Consider the following 25,681-nt stretch of genomic DNA (forward strand, 5'->3'; position numbering starts at 1 on the left):
GGAGTGGGGGAAAGAACGGGGGGCTTGGTGGAGGCTGCTCATGGACATGAGATTTCTTTTTGGGGGATAAAAATGTTCATGCCGTGGCACTGCAAAAGTAAAATAATAAATAAAAGGGCACTGGCCTACAGTGGACCCTCCGCTTAGGAGATACACCAATTTCCCCCATAAGGGTGGGACAAAATGAGTGTGGACTCTAAGCCCACGTCTAACCCAACCTCAAAGCCAGCAGTCCCCTTCTGGAGGAGAAGCTGGGGAGGGTGCCCCCGTGCACCTGTTTATGCCCTGTGTGCCACTGGGCCAGGCCAGCTCCCACACCCAGTTAGAGGCTTATGTGGCTTCAAGGGTCACACGACCACTGGCGGAGGGGCGAAGACCAGAAGTGGGCTCGCTCTCTACTTGCCTTTTGCTCTGCCAGCCCCTAACTTATTCCCTTTCCTAACCATGCACTGGTAAGTGTCAATAGAGGGCTCTGACACTGCTCACAGCTTGTCCCTTGTTCCTGGAGTTCTGCAGTTCACAGTCTCAACTATGCTCTCCACTTTTCCTGCACAACATGAGACTCTTCGCACCTCAGCTTGGCTCAGCCTAGGCCTGGCTCCAGCCCTAGGCCACCAGGATTCTGGTTTCCTCCACCTGAGGTCTTTATGGAGAGGGGCGGGAACCTTCTTTGTGGCCTTGAGTCCTTATCTGAGGCAAGGCCAAATATGCTGTGGGGTCAGTCTGTTGCCCAATATCCCAGACACAAAACCACCCTTGCAATGAACCCGGACTCTGCTTGCACCTGGGACGGGGAAAGGCAGAAACAGAGAAAAACCCCAGCTGAGGGTAAGGGAGCGGGGTGCTTCAGAGCCACAGAAAGGGCACTCTGGCCCAAGTCCAGAAGAGTTCCCTCTGCTCCTCCTGCTACATGGAGATGCTGGACACTGCCTCAGACAAGGATGCTAAAGAGCAAGACATGCATGGTCCTGGGGAAGAGGATGAACATCATGAGACAAATCCTCGAGCCAGAGAGCAGGTTAGTGATGGCCAGGGGTTGGGGGGAGGCTGCTCATTGACATGAGGTTTCTTTTTGGAAGATAAAAATGTTTTAAAATCCACTATAGTGATGACTGAGTAACTCTGCAAATATGCAAAAGCCACTGAAGAAGTCAATTTTATTTTTATTTTTGATTGATACACAAAATCACAAAATTCTGCATGCCATGTGATGTTTCCATACATGTAACCTACTGTAATGCGCAAGTCAGGTCAAACATATCTGTTTCTTCAGATGTTTCTTTCTTTATGGGGAAAGCTTTCAAAACTTTTTCTTCTACCTTTCTGAAATGCATAATACATTGTCATTGCCTGCAGTCACCCTACTGTGTGATGGCACCCAGAACTTGCTCCTCTCTGACTGTAACTAAGACCCACTCATCACCCTTCCCCCATTCCTCTCCCATCCTTCCACTGTCCCGGGCCTCTGGCACCTCCTTCTACTCTCAGCCTCTACGAGATGGACTTTTTTAGAGTCTTCGGATGAATGAGATGATGTGGTCTTTGTCTTTCTGTGTCTGGCTTATTTCACTTAATTATCTCCAGCAGTTCCACCCCTGTTGGTCACAGAAATGACAGAGCCCATTCTTCTTTGTGGCTGAGTGACATTCCTTCATCCTTTCATAGGCAGAAGAACACTCAGGTTGTTTCCATTTCTTAGCTCCGGTGAATAGTGTTTCAATAAGCACGGAGTGCAGAAGTTGCCCTGACAGACTGATTTCATTTCTTTGGATACACACCCAGGAGTGGGATCGCTGGATCACATGCTAGTTCCATTTTTAACTTTTTGAGGAAACTCCATGCAGTTTTCCATAATGGCTGTACCAATTGACGTTCCCATCCATAGTGTTCAAGGGTCCCCTTTCCTCCACACCCTCACCAGCACTTTCATCTTGGGTCTTTTTGGTAAAAGCCATTCTCACTTGGGTTTGTGGTTTTGATTTGCATGATGGTTAGTGATGTTGAGCATTTTTTCATACAACTCTTGGCTACTAGTTTTCTTCTTTTGAGAAATGTCTATTTAGGTCTTTTAACGCCCCCCCCCCCCCCCCCCCCGTTTAGTCAGGTTATTTGATTTCTTTTTTTTGCTTTTGAGTTTTTGGAGTTCTTTATGTATTCTAGATTTCAACCCCTTGTCAGGTATATAATTTGCAAATATTTTCTACCATTCTGTAGATTATATTTTCACTCTGTTGACTGATTGTTTGCCGTGCAGAAGATTTTTAGTTTGATGTAATCTCATTTGTCTAGTTTTGCTTTTGCTTCCTTTGTTTTGGAGGATGTTGTTCAAAAAAACCTCTGTCCATTCTAGTGTCCCAAAGCACTTCCCCCTTCAGTAGTTTTATAATTTCAGGTGTTACATTTAAGTCTTTGATTTTTTGTAACTGGCAAGAAATAGGGGTCCAGTTTCATTCCTTGGCATGTAGAAATCCAATTTTTGGAGCACCATTTATTGAAAAGTCTGTCCTTTTTTCAATATGCATTCTTAGCACCTTTTTTGAAAAGCAGTTGACTGTAGTGTGTGTTCACCTCTGGGCTTTCTATTCTGTTCCACTGGTCCCTGTGTTGTCTTTTTTAACGCCAACACCATGCTGTTTTGATTACTGCAGCTCTGTATTAGGTCAGGCAGTGTAATTCCTCTTGCTTTGTTCTTTTTCCTATTTTCAAGATAGCTTTGTCTATTCAGGTTTTTTAATGGTTCCATATGAATTTTGGGATTAGTTTTTGGAGTTCTATGAAGAATGTCATTTGGTACTTTGATAGGGACTATAGTGAATCTGTAGATTTCTTTGGATAGTATGGACATTGGGATGGACAGGAATGTTCTAAAATTGACTGTGGTGATGCTTGCACAATTCTGGAAACTTGCTAGAAACCGCTGAATGTAGACTTTAAGTGGGGAACTTTATGGCATATGAATTATACTCAAATAAGAAAACAAAACAAGGAGTGGACCAGTGGCCCCACATGGAGGACAGAAAGCTGGAACCCACGGTGGCCTCCCTGCTAAGCTTGCGGTGCTTTGGGAAGTGGTATCTACTAAGTTAGTTCCCAAAGAACTAAGCAGATAGCGGACGAGGAAAAACAAAAATGGCAGTGTTCTTGAGTGAGTTAGAAAAAAACGTAAGTTTGTCACTATTAATTTGGAAGGCAGTGGCTGACAGCAGAAATTTTTAAAATCTCTTTCTACAAATGGTATTTGTAACATACCAATTTGGGCTGTGGAGTAAAAGAAGTCCCTTTAAGGCTGAAAATCTCCAGATGTTAAAAGAACTATCGAGAAAACTACACCTCGCCTATTCTTTCCCACCATGCTGACCTGAGGTGACGGCCACAGGTCTGCAAGGGAAACACTGCTTCAGGGGAAACATATTGTACCTTAATATGTACATTGTGGTTTTGAAGAAATGATTTCTCTCTCTTCCTCTTTCTCTTATTTATTTATTTTTGGTACTGGGGATTGAACTCAGGGATGCTCAACCACTGAGCCGCAGTGAGACCCTGTCTCTAAATAAAATACAGAATAGGGCTGGGGAGCCCTATTTTGTATTTTATTTAGAGACAGGGTCTCACTGAGTTGCTTAGCACCTTGTTTTTGCTGAGGCTGGCTTCGAACTTGCAATCCTCCTGCCTCCTGAGCTGCTGGGATTACAGATGTGTGCCATCACACCCGGCTTCACACATTCTCCTTATAGATACAAAAATTCTCTCTGACATTTGAGCAATATTATACTGAGTTAATAATGTAGTTGACAAGAGAACCCCCAAAACTGAAATAGAATAAAGACAAGGAGAAGGAAACACAACCAAGCCTCTTATGAGCTTTAAATGCTTCTGCTTACTGTGGCAACCTCAAAAGAAGGACCATAAGTGCACATGGCCTTCTTTGAGTTTCAAAATGAGGGCTTAATTATGGTTATTTGAAACTAGACACTATTGTAACTTTTCACTATGGTTAACTTGAACCTATACTTCTGATAGGAAAGAGACATAACAAACCAGCAGGGAATGAGATGTGTACTGTTTTGATTACAAAACTACAGCAGAAGGGGTTCAAAGGACTATATTTGAGCTCCCTTTAACATCTTTAAACTGGTAATACAAACTCAAATCTCCATTCCTCATCTAGTTTTTTTCTTTGGTACTGGGGACTGAACCCAGGGGCACTTAACCACTGGGCCACATTCCCAGCCCTTTTGAGTACTTATTTAGAAACAGGGTTTTACTGAGTTGCTTAGGGTCTCGCTTTTGCTGAACCTGATTTTGAACTCGTGATCCTCCTTCCTCAGCTTCCCAAGCTGCTCGGATTACAGGTGTGTGCCACCATGCCCAGCTTCTCATCTGCTTCTTGATCTGTGTCTCTTATGAAGGAATCTTGATTAAGATGGAAACACCTCACATGTGTGGCGTTACAGGTGCTCTAAGATGCTACATAAGCTGTGTCATTCTATCCTAGCTTGACAGGTCTGTCTTGCCCCTATATTAAGAAATACTGAAAAGGTTAAAACCCAGTGTTACTCAGATCTTTTTTGTTGTTGTTGATTGTTTTCTGCTTTGTTGGCGCTGGAGATGGAACCCAGGGGTGCACTACCATTGAGCTACACCCCCAGCCCCTTTTTAATATTGAAACAGGGTCTTGCTAAGATTCCCAGGCTGGCCTTCACTTGCAATCCTCCTGCCTCAGCCTCCCAAGCAGCTGGCACTACAGGCTTGTGTCTCTATGCCCTGCTAAGTGAATTGTTTTTATCCTGTGAGCTGCTTCTCTTCTTTCCGTCATTTGATGTCAAAGTCAGGGGTGTTCCAGCCTGGGTTCCTACTGCCTTCACATTTCTTTCTGGGGCCCAGTTGATCTAAGTTATCAGCTATGGATGGAAATTTGCTCCACTTTCTTGGGTAATGTTCTATATTTATGCAAAACTTAAGATGATTAAAAATAAAAGGCCATTTCATGAAGAACTATTCCAAAACATCAAGCACGTTAACCCCAAGGATTTTCGAAGATATTCTAAAGGGGAAAAGGGTCAAGGCAGAATTAACCAACCAAAGCACATCAAAGCACTGAAGAAAAGCCCCACTCACCAAAGTGAAACTTCTGGACCGCGAACTGCTGCTTCGACTCTCCAGACTCCCACCTCTGCTCAAGTCACTGAGCCTGCAGCTGGGTGACAGGTCGGAGTCCATCTCCGAGAAGTCTGATTTCTGATGGTTTACAGGCATCCCCACAGAAGCCTCAGTTCCCGGCTTGATCACAGGAGTGGGGAAGGAGCCAGTATCCCATTCCGAGGCAGAGGATTACTTCTAGAGAAATCAGAGCAACACAGTTAGTGAGCCTCGTCAGTAAAATGCCTTATCCCTCAAAAATGAAAGGTTGGCATGTGTCAGATTCACCTGCATTCACACACTCAACCATGAGGGTAAAGGAAATCAGGAAACCCCAAGCCTACTGGTGTGCGGATGCTGGTTTCCATTTCTCCTTTTTATCATGGCCCATTCTGAAGATGTGAGAATGATTTTTAAGATACTAGGCATGGTGGCATATATCTGTAATTAACCCTGGTGACTTGGGAGGCTGAGGTAGGATTGCATGTTCAAAGCTATCCTCAGCAACTCTGCGAGACCTTGTCTCAAAATAAAAAACAGAAAGGGCTAGGAATGGAGCTCAGTGGCAAAGAGTCCCTGGGTTCAATCCCTAGAACCACATTAAAAAAAACTCAAAGATGGATGCACTAAAAATGACTATGGTACTCATATTCTTCACATTCAGCACTCAGCATTGCCCTGCTTTTGTTCCCTTAGGCACCACAAAATGGGTTCCTCTTCCAGCTCATTGGAGTTCAGGGTTAAGCTGAGCTGAAGCAAGCTATTGTTACCAACTCACCAGGCGTGGTGGTACGCACCTATAATTCCAGCAGCTCAGGAGGCTGAGGCAGGAAGAACGTGAGTTCCAAGCCAGCCTCAGCAATGGCACTAAGCAACTCAGTAAGACCCTGTCTCTAAATAAAATACAAAATAGGGCTGGGGATGTGGCTCTGAGTTCAATCCCAGGTCCCTCCCTCCAAAAAAAAAAAAAAAAAAAAAGTTACCAGCTGATGCCTGCCTTGACATCTGCAAGATCAAAGACTCCTGGGAAGCCTGGGCTATTGCAACCTCACATAAAAAGTTGTCTCCTAAGTTATACTACCAGGAAGTCCATGTCTACATTACTTCCAGGAACAGAGACATCCAAGGATCCCCTGAAGCTCCTTGGTTTCATACTGTCACCCTTTAAACAGGAAATTCAACTCAGTCCCCGAACATTTGAGTTCAATAAAACATTCTAGAAGACAAAAGAAGACTAACTGGAATAAGTCTCCTGATGATTAATATTTAACAGACACTTGATCATTTGTGGAGGAAATCCAATCAGTATTGAACATCTTTATGGAGACCTTATCATTTGAGATGTCAAAAATTACAGTGAAAACCTTCTTAGAGAAATCCTGCAGACATCTCTTAAAAAAAACAATTCCTCAGCCCATTTCTCTTTTCTTTTCAGATGAATCAGTACAGGTCAAAGGGCAATTTTAAGAGGAAAGCTAGGAAACTGGAAGATTCTGAGCACATGTATTTTTAGTAAGTTATCATTGTTTCAGATAGTCAACGACAACAAGACTTAAAATGTTAAAACTTTAAAAGTTTGCTCCATGATATGAAAAATTTAAACAACACACAAAGTTTATATAAATGTCTAAATAGTAACATACAATCTGTAAATTCAGATGTCCATGTGAATGTCTTTGGTGTCTTACAAATGCTTGACATGAGTCTGGTACACACACACACACACACACACACACACCACACACCACACAACACACCAGTGAGCTGGCCACGGCTGTTCAGGCCGAGGCAGATGCAGCCCCATCCCTGGGCCCGGGAGGAACAGGCAAAGGTGGGACAGGCTATGCAGAGAAGTCAGGACAATTCTTAGGTCCTTCCTGATCTGCAGATTCCCACCCACTGACTCAGCTTGAACTCAGTCCTGAGTGGAGTGAATCACTCTTCCAAGGATAGGGCCGTGGGGCACAAAGCCTTCCTTCACATCCCAGAGAGGAGGTGGGAAGGGAAATGCTGATTCACAGCATGGGGTGTGTGTGTGTGTGGTGGGGGGTGCCCCAGGATGTGGGAAGGTTCTGGACTTGAGCCTGGCTCAGGCCGGGGCGGGTAAGAGTAGCACCTGGAAGCCACCCCAGCAGGGCCAGAGGGTTCTGCCTCTCACACCCTCCAGAGCACACCTCTTGGGAACATACCTCTTTCATGTGTTGCTGTGGTTTAAAAGTTTTTTTTTTTTTTTTTTTTAAGTTGCAATATGGACACAATGCCTTTATTTATTTTTATGTGGTACAGAGGATGGAACCCAGTGTCTTACACATGCTAGGCAAGCACTCTACCACTGAGCTACAACCCCAGCCCTTATTGCTGTGATTTTGAAAGCTATAAAACTCTAATATTTAGGCTGTGCAAAAGAATATGAGGACGCCAGCCAGGATCTTCCAGAAGGCAGGGGCTGTGAAACCTTGCTCTCATTTCCTTCCCAGCCTGGAGAGGCCAGTCTTCTGTGATCTCTTGAGGAAATCAAGAACTAGTGGTTCCCTGATTCTGGTTCTGAAAATCCAGAACTCCACGGGAGGCCCACTGTTGAGGGCAGAGTTTGAGAGTAAGCAGCCTGCCCTACCTCGCCCTGGACACGAGCACACCGAGACCGGGACATGTGAGGAGGAGGAGGCGTAAGGGGTGGCAGTAAAGGACCACAGCTGAAGGGTCCATGTGGGTCCTGACCACTTTAAAATGCCCACTTTCCTTCCAATCATGGGTTCAGTCTTTGGATGTGCAAAACAATGCACACTATAAAAAGTGACACTGCAGTCTGATTGACAGGCCCATGGATGAAGAAACCGATTCCACGAAAAGGGCAGAGGGCTAAGAAATCATGACAAGCCTAATACTGAGAGAGAAATACACACCCTGCGTGCTCATTCCTTTTATTCTGTTTCCTGTGTTTATTTCTCATTATTTACTAAATTGCCCAGGCTATCCTTGAACTCACAGTCCCCAGCCTCAGGCTCCCAAGGTGCTGGCGTTAACAGGTGATGTCACTGCGCCTGGCTTCCAGAAGCATCCTTTTTCCATAGTCTAGTTTATCATTTGAGCAAACAGAACAAGGACGAGGTCACAGCAGGTCATAGTCCTGGTGGATCTGAGTCTCCTGGGCATGGCTGGTCAGGAGGACAGCAGTCAGCTAAGGAGCTCCTAGGAAATCCGGCGGATGAGGAGCAGGAGCGCAGTCAGAAAGGCCACTCCTGTACTTCATCTTCCCAGACGGTCCAGAAAGACCAGGAATGACCTAGCTGGTACGCGTCAAGGCCTCCCTCACCACCACTCCACCCCATCTCGATTCCAGAGCCACAGCCAGGACACAGAGCAGCCCAAGTCCTTCCCTCACTCACCCGAAAGCTCTGGTTCTGCCGAGTTCCAAAGTTGATCTATGCCAGTCAAAGCCCTATCCACAGGCACAGGGGCTGACCCCTCCTCCTTCCTGCCTCTCACAACCAGCTGCCAGCACCCAAGATACTCCCTTTAGCAGGACAGTGTTATCACTTCCTTTCTGGTCCCACTCCCTAGAGCAGGGCTGCGGACACGCCTACACTGTTGCCAGAGCCATCGACTGCTCTCCTTGCCTTCTTATTCTTCTTTACACTTTGGCTGTATTTTTCTGCTGGTTTAATCGTAACATCACTGTGGCTGGGCGTAATAGTGCATGCCTGTAATCCCAGGGACCCTGTAGGTTGAGACAGCAGGATATCAAGTTCTAGGCCAGCCACGGCAATTTATTTTAAAAATAAAAAGGGCTGGGGACGTAGCTCCGTGGTAAAGCATCCCTGGGTTAAACACTCAGTACCAAACCAAACAACAACAAAAACACCACTGTGACACCTTGTACCACCACTGTAAGCAACCAATTTTAACCCACTCCCAATTGGTTTCAGAATCAAAGTTTCATCCTTTGATCAATATTTGTTTCAATCTGAGCCTTATCTTCCTTTTTAACCTAGGCATGTTCTTGAATTGACCCTTTTTTCCCCACACTGAGCAGATTCTAGGCACTAGAGCGAGATGAGTAAGAGCCATCTCCCCACAGGAGGACTTCATCTATACCCGGCTTCTAAATCAGGCAACAAGTCAGAAATGCTATAGGACTCGGACCCAGACCTACGGAAAGCATTTCTGGTGGCAAAGCTTGGGCATGTGGTTTTTAAAAAAAGTTTTACAAGTGACTCTGTGTATCACATCAACTCTAATCAAAGATAGATGTGTAGCCAAGTTCAGTGCCACGACAGGGGACACGGGGTGAGACAAAGGAGCACCAACTCTTCCTGGAAGGGGACACTGAGCAAAAGGGACACTGAAAGCCAAACCCTGAAAGCTGGGTGTGATCTCTGGAGACTGCTAGTTAAATTCGGATGGGAGTTCCAAGTAGAGAAAGAGAACGGGCGAGCGTACAAAGATGCAGCCTTCTGAACAACAGTGAGTGGCTGGATCACAACCTAGGTGAAACAGGAGGTGCAAAACAAGCTGGAAAAGGGACAGAGGTATGTAAATGGAGGGACGTGGAGAACTGGACCAGAGCACAGAGCCTCTGAATCGTGAACTTGACCCACAGACGACAGCCAGCCACGGAAGGCTTACACCCACTGGAGTGACAGAACCACGTTCTGGTTTAGAAAGATAACTTTGGCAATAGTTTGAAAAGTAGGCAGAATCAGGGGGAAAATTTAAAAGCAATTAGGATAACTGAGTCCCACGTACTGTTAAAAAAAAAAAAAAAAAAGAATGAGGCAGCTCAACGATCACCAAGACATTATTTTTGAGAAAAGTATAAGGGCGAGAGCAAAGTTTAATGTACTTCCACATTTATATGGAAATAAACAAGAAAAAAAGTACATGCTTTTACATGCAGATAATCTCTCTGGAAGGACATAACAGGGAAAACTGTAAGTGGCTGTCTCTAAGGAGGGCAGAACAGTGACAGGAGACCAGGATGGAAATCTAGGACCACATATAAAACACTATGCTTTGCACAAAAATGAGGAATTTTACAATAAGAATGTATATTTTGGGGGCTGGGGTTGTGGCTCAGTGGCAGAGCACTTGCCTAGCACGTGTGAGGCACTGGGTTCGATTCTCAGCACCACATATAAATAAATGAACAAAATAAAGGTCCACCAACATCTAAAAATAATTTTAAAAAAAGAATGTATATTTTTATTATGTACATAAAGAAACTCTGAAAGGACATGCAAGTCAAAAACAATTGTTAGGTGGGAAAGGAAGAGGTAAATGAAAGATAAGAGTTCAAACAGTTTTTAGAAAAATAAATATCTTCTCTTTTTTAACCATAGGATTGCATTATCAACTTAAAAATTGAACTAGGATATTATGAAGATACTAAAATAAAATATCATTTTCAAACAAGTAATAATTAGACTTATTTCCCATAACATCTGTAATGAAAACCAAACAGTTGAATATTCTAAATGTGCTGAGGAAAGAACGGTTAACCTAGACCTGTCTGTACTATAGCCATATTTTTTCAGGAACAAAAGCAAAGTGTGGAAAATTTCCAGAAGGTCTATTTTATCCAAAACCAAGATAGGATGAAATAGGAACGTGTATGCGCACACACACTCACGCACACAAACTGTAAAGGGTTCTAACTGCTGAAAACCAGGATCCTGGCTTTTCAGGGGAAAACAAAGAACAAGGAAAAAAAAATCACACATTTTTATTTCTGTATAAAGAAAAGCTGAAAGAGTCAAGTCTACCACCAACAGACTCCACTTCAAAAATTACATTTCAGGAAGGAAGGATTCTCGATGGAAGAAGCAAGAATGCGCAAGTGACAGAAGCAGAATGTGAGTCCCCAGCAAACCTGGACCTTGCTGAACTGAGTTCTATGTTCTGAAGAGAAGGGTGGACCCAGCTGCATGTATGCTGGGAAGCAGGTGTCAAAGTTTGGGAGGAAGATGAAAATAACAACTTTTTATTCTTACCAGCATTTATGTTATGATTTCTAAGGAAACCACTAAAAAAACTGAAATACTTTTCAACATCCCAAACCAAGGGGATATGTGACAACAAATCCCACTATTATACGTAATTATAATGTACCAATAAAACATACAGAAAACAAACCAACAAAAAAAAAATGAAAGGGAAAAAATGGACTTAAAAAAAAATCATTCTAGGGTTGGGGATGTAGCTCCAGTTGGTAGAGTGGTTGCCTTGCATGCACAAGGCCCTGGGTTCAATCCCCAGCACAAAAACCAAAACCAAACCAAACCAACCAACCAACCAAACAACTCCCCCGCCCCCAAAACATTACTGGGCTGGGGTTGTGGCTCAGTGGTAGAGCACTTGCCTAGCATGTGTGAGGCACTGGGTTTGATCCTCAGCACCACGTAATAATAAATAAATAAAACAGAGAGTATTGTGTCCATCTACAACTAAAAAAACCTTTTGTTTTTGAAAAAAAAAAAAAGAAAGCAAGAAATTATTCCAAGAGTCAGCTAGGGGAAAAGAACAAAACACAACAAATGAAAAGCACAAATTATGATTAAAAACAAACCTAAATATTTGCATAATATAATAATTTAGTGAGAAATGATCCATTAAAAATGTCACAATGGATTATTCTTAAAATGCAAAATGCTGCTGGATGCTGTTTACATCAGCCAAGGAAGGATACAGAATGAGAGAAGTCAAGAGGATATAATAGGATTTTTCAGCAAATGATAATCAAAAGGAAAGATGGAATCATTACAGCAATGTCAGATAAAAGATATTAAGTAAAAGGTAAATTACTAGAAATAAAGAGGGTTAACCTGAAAATGGTTAAAAATAAAGTTTTAATTTAACTTACATTTACCTCATGACCAGCCAGACAACATCAATGAACAAACCCACCAATGTAGGGAGATTTTAGCACATCTGTCAATTGACAGATCTAGCAAAGAATAGACAAGACTCGAGTAACTGTTAAGTTTGACCTAATCAACATTTACAATACACCACCTGCAACAGCTTCACAATAACATACATTCCTTCAAGTTCACAAAGAATACTTACGAAAACTGATGATAGGACCACAAAGCAAGTCTCAGAAAATTTCAGAAGACTGATATTAAAAATATTCTCTTAGTACAATGCAATTAAATTACCAATTACTAAAGACAACCAGAAGAATCCATGGGTGTAGCCATTAGGAACTTATACTTCTAAATAACTCTCAGAAATGATATTAGAAATTAGTAACTATTTAGAACTAAATAATAATCGAAATGCTACATATCAAAACTTAGAAAAGGAGGCTGAAACTTAAAGAATCAAGCATCTAACATAAGTTGTATGTGTGTGTGTGTGTGTGTGTGTGTTGGGGAGACAATAGAAAAGACAAGAAAACAAAGACCCTGAAATTAAACATGTAGAAGAACATCTACAGACCTGGGTGGGGTCACCTGAACATCTCCAGGCCGGGGCAGAGATTGAACACCGAGGTCCTACACTTTGATAATCTCATTCTCTACCACCTCCATTCACAGAAATGTTGAGATTTGTTCCAAAATCTAGAAAAACAATCGTAGCAAAGAAATGATCTTTAAAGCTACACTGTGAAAAATCTCATGATGGTTTTGTAGCCAAACTACTTTTTTTTTTTTAAAGATATGTTTTTCTTGACCTTCAAGAGCATTAAAAATGAAATAGCCTCACAGAGGGATCGTCTGTAAATCACGGAGCTCATTACCATGAGTGGGCTTCTGCTCCGGTCCAGCAGTGGGTGAAAAGAAAGCCGGCGAACACAAACGGCCACTGTGGGCCTTGCTGCTCCCGGCTCCTGACCACATCTGCTCACGTGAACATGTGGCTGGGCCTTCTCGGCCATGGCAGGCGCTCTGCTCTGATCTTACTCAAAGATGGAAGTCCTACTTTTATAGTTTCCACATGGTTTGTGCAAATTTCTATTTGTACGTAAATAATGTGTAAGCAAAAAATAATTTTATGATAAGAAGCTTACTAGAAAACAAAGCTAGGAATCTAATTAACTCATAAGTTAAAAGGAAACTGTGAACTGTTTTTTCTGCTATTCAACTTAATTGCGGCTTAAAAAATTCTTTAGACTAAATTAACTATTTTTTCCCTTACTTCTTCTGTAAGAGCAGGATTCTACTTTAGTCATCACAAAATTACATGACAGCGCTGCATGTAATTTTCAGCTCCATCTCCAATTTTACACACAGAGTCCTGCATCTGTATCACCTGTCCCTCGTCACACCAAAGCTGCGCAGAGGAATGTGCCGTGCTGTCCTAACAGAGGTGGAAGCAGGTGCTGGTGCTGGTATGGTATGCAGTTCACTTTATTCTAAGTATTTCTACTCTCAACACTGTTGTTAAGGGCTGGGATACAGCTCAGTTGGTAGAGTGCTTGCCTCGCATGCACAAGGCCCTAGGTTCAATCTCCAGCACCACAAAAAAAAAAAAAATTGTGTTAAAAATAGCCAGGCGCCATGGCGCAGGCCTGTAATCCCAGCAGCTCCGGAGGCTGAGGCAGGAGGATCTTGAGTTCAAAGCCAGCCTCAGCAAAAGTGAGGCACTAAGCAACTCAGTGAGACCCTCTCTGTAAATAAAGTACAAAACAGGGCTGGGGATGTGGCTCGGAGGGTGAGTGCCCCTGAGTTCAATCCCCAGCATCCCCCCAAAGTAAAATAAAACAATACAACATTCACCAACAAATTGCCAAGTACTAATGCAGGATTTCTGAAATTCTTGATGATACTCAAGTTGGGAGTTGTTATTTTCCTCATCTATTCTGTCAAAGGAGTCTGAGAACATAAGCCTCTCCAGTGTGTCTCTACACTCTGGCCTAACCTTGGCCCCTCCACCCGCCTTCGGCTACATGAAGGCTTCCATCCAGCCAGGGCCCTCCACGTGCTGCTCCACCCTCAGGCCCCACCACTGCCTCCCCTGCTCTCTCCACCAGCCTCCCCAGCCTCACTAAGAAATAAAACAAAAAACAAAATCCCACAACCAAACCTGTCCAACCTCCCTTCCTGATGCTACTCATGTCTCCGCCTAACTCCTCTGGCACTTGCTGTTCACATCCCACCCCGTGTTGACTGTGAGACGCCATCTTGTCACTCTGATACCAACAGTCACATTAAGTTTCTGCATGTTATTCTTATTTTCTTCAATTAGATTATAGACCTCTTATAGGTACAGTTCATACATACACATTACATATCTATCTATAGATATCTAGATAGATGTCCAAAACATTATGGATAACATTTATCACAAAAAAATAGACTTAATATCCATTACCTATCCCAAACCCACATTTTAAAACTCAAAGATAATTTTGTTTTTAAAAAAATGGGAGGCCAGCCTGGGCAATTTAGTGAGACTGTGTCTCAAATACAAAAGGCTGGGGATGTACCTCAGTGGCAAATTGCCCCTGAGTTCAATCCATCCCCAGTACTGCAAAATAAATAAATAAAAGGAAAAATATAAGGGGCTGTGGGTATAGTTCAGAGGCAGAGCACTTGCCTAGCATGTTCAAGGCCCCGAGTTCAATCCCCAGGACCAGGGGAGAAAACCAAAAAATTAGAGCATGCTAAAAACATATCATTGACCTAAAATCAAAACTACTATACTTAGGAGTAGTTTTAAACATGTTAACATTGCTGTGGAACCATCCTTTCTGTCCCTCTATCATATTTACAGACCAAATCCCTCAAATTTAGGAGAAATTAATCTCATAGATTTCAGTCCAGGGCAAACAGGAAGCACAAGGAAAATGACTCTGAAAACACAGCAAGAGGGCTGTAGCTCAGCAGTAGAGTGCTCACCTTGCACATGGGAGACCCGTGGTGCTGGGTTCAATCCCCAGCACCACGTAAAAATAACTAAGTGAAATAAAGGTATTGTGTCCAACTACAACTAAAAAATAAATGTTAAAAGAAAGAAAACACAGCAAGAGAGGAGACTCTTAGATTCATGATGATGTATCATGTAAGTACATCAGTGGCATCAGTAAGTACACCAAACACACTAAACCAGTAGCACCTCACAATATTAACATGCAATAAACATCAAAATGAATGTGTAGGGCTGGGGATGTGGCTCAGCGGTAGCGCGCTCGCCTCGCATGCGTGCGGCCCGGGTTCGATCCTCAGCACCACATACAAAAAAAACAAAGATGATGTGTCCGCAGAGAACTAAAAAATAAATATTAAAAGAATTCTCTCTCTCTCTCTCTCTCCACCCCACTCTCTCTAAAAAAAAAAAAAAAAAAAAAAAAATAAAAAAAAAAAAAGAATGTGTATCTGTAGGTGTAATCCATGACCAAAATGAACCTCAAAAATGGGTCTCCAGCCTGGGAGACCTGTAATACCAGCGGCTCAGGAGGCTGAGGCAGGAGGATCACAAGTTCAAAGCCAGCCTCAGCAACTCAACAAGGCCTTAAGCAACTCAGCAAGACCCTGTCTCTAAATAAAATATAAAAAACGGCTAGTTTGGGCTATTTCTCAATTAAATTAGTTTGGGCTATTTCTCAATTTAAAAAAAAATGGAAAGAAAAAAGTGTTTCCCAAAATCCTCACCAAGCAAAGGAGGACTGCATCCCAGCACTGAATACCAAAGGACACCTGCTCAAGTAGAAGCTAGTTGTTGGAGGGCTCCGAGGGAGGAGCTAGTTTTGTTCCTTATTTATTTAATTTTGTTGGTACTGGGGATTGAACCCAGGGCACTCTACCACTGAGCCTGTCTAGTTTGTATTTTGAGAGAGGGTCTTGCTAAGCTCCCCAGGCTGGCCTGCAATCTACAATCCTCCTGCCTCAGCTTCCTGCGTGCTGGGCTTATGAGGATGTGCCCCTGTACTGGCTGCTCTTGGAGTTGTACACGGTGATGGGTAGTGATTCTGCACCCTTTCCATGGGATTTTGCTTATTCCTGGTTCTCTGTCACAGGGACTGAACCCAGGTCCTCACATGCACTCACTCTACCGCTGAACTACAACCCCAGCCCATGAAACGTCTGATAAAAGAACTTAGTACCTTAAACTCTAACTGCTACTCAAGGGTATTAGGTACAATTAAAATTGTTAAAAGGTTAGTAATTTTACCTCTCTGAAGCATGACCATGCTTTAATTTTTTTTGAAAAGCTCTTTCTGAGCAATGCAGAATGATAAGGATGACTTCAAACTATCTGTATTGTGAATTGTTTCAAGTATTAATAGGAAAGAATTTACTTAAGCCCACAGGCCACATGAAAGTGATTGATTTGCTTACATTTAAGCAAACAAGTTCCCCAGGTAGCCTCACCTAGGTAGGCGGGATTAACAGTCCCTGAGGGAAAGAGTTTCCTATTACCAGTTTACCATCACTGAATAAATAAGAGCAGAACATCCATCAGATTTTCCTAAAGGAAACCTGACCTGAAGGCAACCTTGACTGGAAGTCTGATTGCTTCCCACTAACAAAAAGTAACGGACTAGGAAAGTATCAGCAAAAGCAAAATACAGGTGGGAAAGTATCAGCAAAAGCAAAACTTCTATCCAATGAAAACTCTGCAAAGACAGACACTGCAAATTTTTACTTTTGGCTCATTTTTTTTTTTTAAGAAAACTGACATGTAATATGCCTAATATATTTGTAGATTCTCCAGCAAATTAAAAAAAAAAAAAGTAGAAGAAAACTCCATTTTAAGTTATTCTTCTTTTGGGAATGACTTTGTATGCTTTCCCTCTTTGCCCCCTCACCACTCCCCACTGGTACCAGGGATTGAACCCAAGGGTGCTTCTGAGCCACATCTCCAGCCCTTTTTATTTTGAGACAGGGTCTCACTAAGTTGCTTAGGGCCTTACCAAGTTGCTGAGGGTGGCCTCAAACTTGCAATCCTCCTGCCTCAGCCTCCTGGGATTACAGATGGGGACTACCCCACCTGACTTTCTCTTTATTCATTTAGCAAATATCAGTGAGCACCCACTGGTGAAATAAAAGGTAGTACTACTTATGTGGAAGTAATAATTATACCTTATTGTTTTACAATGTCTTTGTTTCCTGAGGAGCTTAAAATTCTTTTCTGAATTTTTCACTCATCCTCACAATGAAAATAAAGCTGACTTTAGTTCATGTTCATTTCTGGTATTTTGTAACACCTGGTTAGGCTGCAAGGGTGATCTAATTTACATATCTTATCTCCAACTGAACAAACCTAAATCCAAACCCAGGGAAGCTAAACTCACCAGGACCTCCTGCTGGGTCAGTTCACTGGCATAGACTTTCAAAACCTCTGCTCACCCAAAAGTGAGCAAAGGGAAGGGAATGAGGTTTTATCTGGGGATGTACAAAAGGGGCGTCTCCTCCCAGCCTTTTCTATACCTGGGAACCCAGCAACAAATTCCTCAAATCACTTCAGATCCAGGCCTTGGGGCCCAGGAACAGATCCCATTTTTTCATAGAAGAGGATGTGACAAATAATTCTCAGCATTTTTGATGGGGCTAAACAAATGTTTGTTTAAAAAAAACTAGATGATTTTAATTAATAGACAAGATGTTAGTATTTTCAGAGTTGAAGAATTGCCTCTCAAGCTCTTTGGGGGAAAACAGAGCACCTTTCCATAATTCAAGAGCAGAGTTTGAGAGAATCTGATCTGTTTAAAGGTGACACTGCAAAACATGGAAGCATTTTGCCACTTTTTCCACAAAAAGAAAGTTAAAAGCCTTTGCTTGATGCATGTTTCAGGTGTAATGTTATATTGTGCTATTTGTCAAAGCCCTACCTTACCTGAGCTAAGGCTCTGCCTCTCACCTTACTCCATGTTAGAATGGCTCCAAAACAGGCTAGACTCCAGCTCACTTAAAGTTGTGTTCAAAAGATGGCTTTTTGTTGGAAAGATTACTGTGATTCCAAATAAACAGGGGAGGGGCTGGGGTGGTGGCTCAGTGGTAGAGCGCTTGCCTAGCATGCATGAGGCACTGGGTTCGTTCCAGGCACCACATAAAAATAAACAAATAAAATAAAGGTACTGTGTTCAAATAAACAGGGAATGTAATACATAACTAGGTAAAGGTTTAAGAATATAAGAATAATTTTCTTGGTTCATAGCTATTACACAAATTGAATTTTTTTTTTGCTCTGTTAATTTATTTTTGTATTTTCCTTTAATTTTTATAAGTGTTGCCTGTTAAGTGTTTTGCAGAGGTACTGCTTCTAGTAAAATAACTTGAGTTAATTTGAAAAAAAAAAAAGAGAGAGTTTGCTATTACTCAATTAATGAAGGTCAGTGGGCTGCTGATCAGTAAGGGTTGTAACCTTGGAAAATAAAAACAAAATCCCAATGAGATGAGCCTTAGTTAAGAAACACAGGGTTTAAACATATCTTGTTTTTCTATGATTTTCAAATTTGCTGATTAAATTCTTTCAATGGTTGAGAAATAATTGTCTTTTGAGTAGGTTAAGTGTAGCTGAATATATACAGTTTTCTATGGTTAATATTTTTGGAAATGAATTGATAATTAACATGGTAAAAAAGTCAAGTGTTCCTTGAAATTTTGGTGTGCTTTATTATATGTTGATACTAACAAGTTTTTGCACAGAAAGCATCTCCAAAATCAAGTTAGGAGGTGGGTACAGTGGTGCACACCTATAATCCCAGTGGCTTAGGAGACTGAGGAGGGATCACCAGTTCTGAGGCCAGCCTCAGCCACTTAGTTAGACTTTTGGCAACTGAGTGAGACCCTGTCTCAAAATAAAAAAATAAAAAGGGCTGGGGATTTAGCTCAGTGATGAAGCACCCCTGGTTAGATCCTTAGTACTAAGTGCGGGGGGAAAATCAAAATAAGAGTCAAACAGAAAAAAAGAAATTAACCTAAGCATATTCACTTTACATATATTTTAAAGACATCTGATTATACAGAGGAGTTGCCTGCACTAGCAGGAGCTCACCAACAGCTTCACTGTTATCTAGAATAGATGGAGGTCAGTTATCTTCATCATATGAGGGAATAGGGACGAAGCCTTTAGGATGATTCAGTGAGTCCCACAAAGCTTTTTCTGCTCCAAGAATTCTATTTGTCATTTGAGGTCCTCAGGTGTCTTCTTTTGTTGGTAGCATCTCATCTTCATGTCTTCATATTTCCATCCTCTCTTCCTCGCTCCTGAACATTCTGTACAACTTATTTTCTCAGTATGCAAAAGTCTGCTTCACAGGGAAGCCAGAAGACAATGTGGCTATCTCAGCCCTACTCCTGAGCCGTCAGTGGCTGGTGCCCCAAAGCAGAGGCTAAACTCTCAGCAGGATAATCAAAGTCACAGCCTTACCTGTTAGCCTTGTTTCCCACTATCCTCCCTGTTGGCCCTGCTCTAATGTCACCGTCTGCAGGAGTTGTTCCCACATCTCTCCTCTCTGTTCCAAAAAGCCTGGGCCTCTTTGTTACCAATTCATATCTTACCTCCTCTATCAGATCACAAGCTTCCTGAGGGTAGACAAGCCCGTGTCTTATTCCCCTCTCTATCTCCAGTTGTGCCTAGCATGACAGGAACATAAACTGTCACCATACTCTTCAAGCCCTCTGAATCTTTCCCTACGTTGTCCAGGCTGGCCTCAAACTACTGATCCTCCTGCCTCACTCAGCCTCCTGAGCTGCTGAGATTATACGTGTGAGCCACTGCAACTGACTGAATCACTAATTTAGAATCTCCAGTTTCCAGTGGCTTGGGAGGCTGAGGCAGGAAGATCGAAAGTTCAAAGCCAGACTAGGCAAAAGCAAGGCACTAAGCAACTCAGTGAGACTCTGTCTCTAAATAAAATACAAAATAGGATGTGACTCAGTTGTCCAGTGCCCTTGAGTTCAATCCCCGGTACCAAAAAAAAAAAAAAAAAAGCATCTCCAGTTTCAAGGTCTGATAAAAGACTGAGAGTCTTTCAGTCCTACTCCAAATTTTATAGACCAGGAAACCAAGTTCCAGAAGGACCAAGTGGTGAACTCTAAGGTCACACAGTTATCTGATGATAAAACCTGAAGTGGATCCCCTCATTTCCAGTGGAACATAGTTCTTTTTTCCTATGCTCCATTAATCTGTCAGTTAAAAAAAAAAAATTTTTTATTGACAACATGTCAATTTTTTAAAATAAAAAAGTAATCTATTTGTACACCCAACTACCACCTCAGGGCTTAACACATTGTAGGTAGTCAAATAGTTTATGAATATTGCTGAATAAAATGATGAATACCCAGGCCTCTAGATAACTAAAATAAGCAGAATATTAAAATATTTCAAAATACTAGCCAGACAACTGGTGGAATAAGCAGCCTGAAGGAGAAAGCAGAAAACCCCACAAAATAACAAAGGGCTGAGAAAGAACATAATCTACTGACCAGACCCTACATTTACTCACATGCGAGATTTTGGTGATGTAAAATCAAACACAAAAGAGAATCAAGTCCTTAAGACACTTTCCTAAAGAAGAGGCATACAGTAGTCTCTCCCCTTATTTGCAGGGATTCCTCCCAAGATCCAGCAGATGTATTAAACCGTGGATTGCACCAAACCTCACATACAGTATTTTACCCCACACATACGTAATACTAATTATAGCATGTTAGATTTATAAATTAGGCATAGTAAGAGATTAGCAATAACTAATAAAACAGAACAATTATAAAAATATAACAAAAGCTATGTGAATGTGCTTCTCTTTCAAAATATCTGTTCCTTGTGGCATCACAGTAACATTTTCAGACCGTGGATGACCACAGGTACATGACACTGAGGAAAGCAACCTGCAGGTGAGGATGGGGTCAACTGCGAAAGGCCAACAGGCTTGAGAAATGATGTAGAGGGTTATTAGTTATCAGGGAAAGGCAAATCCAAAGCACAACAAGAGTCCTCTGCACGCCCACTAGGATGGCCAGAATTAAAACAGCAACAAACAGAAAGTAATGAGTGTCCATGAGGAGGATGTGGAGAAACTGGAACCTCCTTCACTGCTGGGGGAAAGATAAAGCGGTTAAAAGCTGCCCTGAGAGCTCGGCAGTTCCTCAACAAGTTAGGCACAATGATGTCTGACCCAGGACTTCGACTCAGGAATAGACCCGAAAGACCAAAAAGAGGTGTTACAATGAAAATGTGCACAGGACTGTTGACAGCAGTACTGCTCACAGTAGCGAAGGGTGGAAACAACCCAATGTCCATCAACTGATGAATAAACAAAATGCTACAGATACATACAGTGTAAAAAGATGCAACCGTAAAAAGGAACCAAGAACTGATATGTGCTACATCAGGGATGAATCCTGCCAACAGCACCCCAAATGAAGAAATCAGAGAGGCAAGGCCACAGATTTTAAGATTCCATTTATATATGTGTCCAGAACTGGCAAATTCACAGAAGCAGAAAGCAAATTAGTGGTTGCCAGGGGCTGGGGCAGTGAGGGAATGGGGAGTGACTGCTTTAATGCATATGCATTTCCTTCCCAGGTGATGAAAAAGTGCTGGAACTAGACAGGTGTGATGACTGCATAACACTGCAAATGTACTTACTGACACCGCTCTGTGCACTTTAAAATGGCAAATCCGATGTTATATCTTTTATTACAATAAGAATGAGAATCAAGTCTTCACAGTGTCAAGAGGCCTTGGGAATATCTAGTATGAAGATCTGCATTTGTGCACAGCTAACAGATCCCTTTCAAATAAGGCAGGATGTTATGGCCTGCACATTTCTCTGCCACCCATCCTGACCGCACAGAATTTATTAAAATACTCTTAAATTTCAAGATTAATGTTGTAACTTTAGAAGGGGGATGCAGGCATCAGTGACAGATACAGCTTAACAGACAGGCTATTATCAGCGATGCCACTATATTGACACCACAGGCACAGGGGCAGTCTCATTGTGACCCCAGGCTTTCCTGCAGTTCAGAGGGGAATGCGGCTATCTATCAAGGACAGAGCCAAGCCTGTCCTCCTAAGGCACATGGGCAGAGAGGAAGCCACCAGAAAGGGCAATGGAAACTGCAACAAAACCCTGCCCTTCACCATCAAAGCAAAGAGCTCAAGTTCAGGATGCTCCTAGGATTCCCCTGGCACCTACAGGACGGCCTCTATGTCACTGGCGGCTGTCCCACAACAACACAGATAAGAGGCACTTGAACTTTTTTTTTCCCCAGAGGATTCCCTGTGCTTAGCTCTACCCCACCCAAGCCTTTCACTTCTACCCCCTCAGGCTCCAAGGCCCCACTCCACCTCCTGTAGTTATCTGAGCTGATCTTCAGAATGAACACAGGGTGCCAGCTATAGGCTCCTTAGGTGTCTGAGAACTTTGGAACCAGGGCCAGGTGTCTCTTCAGAAGACTTAACTTGATCTGTTATCTAGAAATGTTTTTATGTCCAATGACAGGGCTCAGCAGGGTGGGAATAGATTAATGAACATGCAACCCCCCACTTAAACAGGCAAATAAACACTTTCTGCAACAAAGGAACTGCCAAGTCACACACATTCAGAATTTCTTAAAAGCATTACTCCTCTTTCTAGCTTCCTCTCATTTGTCACTCTTTAAATTTCTGATGTGTAATAATGAAGAAAAGGTGTTCTTTTTAAATCACCAGCATCCAAAACTTTCAAAGAGAAGCTTATTTGAAGTGGCCAAGAAATATATCCAGTCGCTTAAAAATGGCTATTACGTCTGTGCAAGAAAATATACAAGATTCCATACACACACTGTCAAGTTTGGCAAGAAAGATTTTAGACAACTTCTATCCTTCCCACCCAATCCCAAGTAAATAGAGCATTTGTTTATATTTCCACATTGGCTGCATGAACGAAAATACCTCCTCCACCTAGAAAAACAATCTGTAACAGTCAGACATGGAACTTTGAGGGCAAAGTTTTAGTGCAGATGAGAGCATTAGGTATACAGTGCTTAAAAAAAAATAGTCAAAAAATATTTTTCACAAAGGTTTCTCCTGTGAACATTTTCCGTAAGATGACACAGGCTTGGTTTGGTGTTTTTTTCTACCTTTCAGAAATAAAGTTTGAAAAACTTTGTTCTCCATTAAAATTGGAGCCCGGAGGAATCTTCTCCCGAAGGTCTCCAGCAAAATACTTCATCGTTCTATTCTTGGGGGAGACACACAAAATCACTTGCCTTTAACTCGCTTCAGGTTTTGCGCTTTGCACCAACTAGGTGTGGGCAAAGAGTTAAAAGTTTTCTGAGGTTAGTTCCTGCGGTTAAGGGGAGGGGGGAGCTGGATGCTTAAATTTAGACTCGGTAAAACAATACTGGGAAACTTTCACAGCCTTGGGGCCACGCTGGAGTTCATTTTATTGCCTTTTGTTCATCAGCCACATTTTCTTCTCTTAATCCCTCCCGCCCGGGTTCCCGGGGCAGATCCTACACATTACCGCGTGATTCGGTTACCTGCTGGGGGCCGGGGGGACGGAAACCTACTGACTGTTTCGCGCAGGAACTCGGCTGAACAGGTGGCTCCGGCCGCCGCCGCCGGGTCGCACCGCGCTGCCGCCTCGCAGCGCGCGGACCCGGGTCCCGGGGGCAGCCGGCGCCCCTCATTCGCAGGCTCGGGGAGGGCGGCGCAGGCTGGGGACGCTCCGCGCAAAGGCGACGAGGTGCCACCGACCACCGCGCCCCGCAGGCGGCCCCGGGGCGGGGGAACCGCACGACTCCCCCCAGGCGCGCCCAGCTTCCCGGAGACAGCGACCCGCCCAGGAGACCCGCACGGCCCCGACCGCACTCGCTGCCCGCCATCCCGGGCGCCCGGGAGGGGACACCGCGGCCGGGCGCCTCCTGCCGCGCGGAACCTGTCCCGGGTCCGAGGTGTGGCACTCACCTGGCGGGAGTCCCCTCCGCGGGGACGGCAGGTGCCCACGCGTACCGCGACCCCGAGCCCCGCGCAGCCCGCCAGCCAACACGCCCGCGCACCTAGCCAACCGTCCAGTCGCCGCGCCGCGCCGCGGGCGCTCCCGTCCCCGCCCCGCCGCGCCGCGCGCTCCCGCGCGGGGAAGCCGGTCCCCCGACACAGGCTGCGCGCGCCCGCGGCATTTAAAGAGACAGGCCCGGTGCGTAGCCGCCCTGTGGCCGCCTCTCAGGGGTCTTCCTTCTAGCAGTGAGGTTTGAATTGGGGACAATTAGAGGGAAAGTCACCAACTCCCATCTTGGAGTTATCCACGCGGATTTGTGTTTGAAACTGTGAATGAGAAGGAACTTCTTCCTCCCCAACCACCCGCCCATCAGCAGCCTTGAGAACTTATTTTTATTTAATAACAATAACTACAATTTATTGAATATTTATACCCTAGGAAAAGGCATATATAACATTCATACATAATTTCACTTAAGTCTTAAAACTGTGGGTTTTAAAAAGATCATTTCTTTCTTTTTTTTTTTAATTGACACATTAAATTGTACACATATGTGGGGTGTCCTTGTGATGTTGTGACACATGTACATTGTGTAGTGTTCAGATCAGGCTAAGCATACGTAAATCTCTTTAAAATGTCTGTCATTTCTTTTTGCTGCAAACATTCAACATTCTTTCTTATAGCTCTTCTGTAATTGTTGTATTTTTATTGAGGTTCAGAGGACTGAAGAAACTCCCCCAAGATATTTCTTTTTCCCCTCTCTTTTTAGATACACATGACTGTAGAGTTCCTCCAAGAGTTTTCGACCCCACTGCTTCTTGCTGTTTTCTTCTTCCTCCATTATTGGAAACATCTACTGAGGTTAATAGCAGGTTGTGGAAGGCTTTCCAGTGGAAGTTAATGTTACCAGTGTTTCCATAGATGGAATAACTTGCTGGGGGCAAAGAGAGCAAGAGTTACCGGATTATCGATTGTAGGCTTTGCAGTATACTTGTGGCAAACAGTGTAACAACCTTGATTCCAAAAATGCTTGTGTTTATCCCCTTTTCACAGAAAGCAAGAAAGGAAGTGACTGGCTACCCAGAAGACTGAGTCACTGGTAGCACTCAGGGCTGAGCCCCAATTCCTTACTCCTTAGATCATTTCTTTGCCCTCTCCAGGAAGAGATACCTGATTAAAGGGAAGAAAACTTATTCTCTAATAACATATTGGCCACACCTAACTCCCTGCATCTTTAATTAATGTTTACAAAGCACTTTACCCCACATGCTAGTTAATTAGGTATTATTATCCCCCTCTTTCTGAACCAAATCCAGGAGAGAATCAATTCCAACAGTCCCTAATCCTTGCTGAATACTAGACCTAAGCTTTCTGTTTATGTTTTTCCCCCTCTTCAATTTTTGACGCGTGTTGTGTTAAGTCTGGAAGCATTTCTGATGAAGTGACTTATTAAAGTGTATATAACATACAACATCTAGGGATGAGAGGTAATATGGGTTACATTTGTATTCAAGGAATTCAGGATTAAAAAAAAGAGGCATTTTGATACGTGCATTTTTACTATCATTCTTCTTGTTTGATTAACCTTTTATGGTGTGTCTTTTTTTGTAGGTGCAGAAGAAGTAAGAAGGAAGAAGCTGAAGGATGATGAGATTAGGATGGATG

General features: G+C 43.0%; 1 protein-coding gene across 2 annotated transcripts in view; it reads right to left on the reverse strand.

Annotated features, from left to right (window-relative positions):
* Window positions 1–24,114, reverse strand: part of Proser2 (proline and serine rich 2) — a 33,818-nt gene extending 9,704 nt beyond the window's left edge. Inside the window, exons 1-2 of one of the 2 annotated variants that reach the window (XM_046442330.2) lie at window positions 23,986–24,114; window positions 5,119–5,337 (exon numbers count right to left, since the gene is read on the reverse strand). In XM_046442330.2, coding sequence (XP_046298286.1) covers window positions 5,119–5,256 — 138 coding nt within the window. In that variant the 5' untranslated portion in view covers window positions 5,257–5,337; window positions 23,986–24,114. Of the gene's footprint in view, window positions 1–5,118; window positions 5,338–12,579; window positions 12,698–23,985 lie in introns of those variants that run through there. The other variant, XM_046442332.2, reaches the window with a different exon arrangement.
* Window positions 24,115–25,681: the final 1,567 nt, after the last annotated feature.

This window comes from Marmota monax, unplaced genomic scaffold (assembly GCF_021218885.2).
Source record: "Marmota monax isolate L192 unplaced genomic scaffold, Marmota_monax_Labrador192_F-V1.1 WCK01_AAM20220418_F8-fsc00072, whole genome shotgun sequence".
In the NCBI taxonomy this organism is placed as follows: Eukaryota; Metazoa; Chordata; class Mammalia; order Rodentia; family Sciuridae; genus Marmota; species Marmota monax.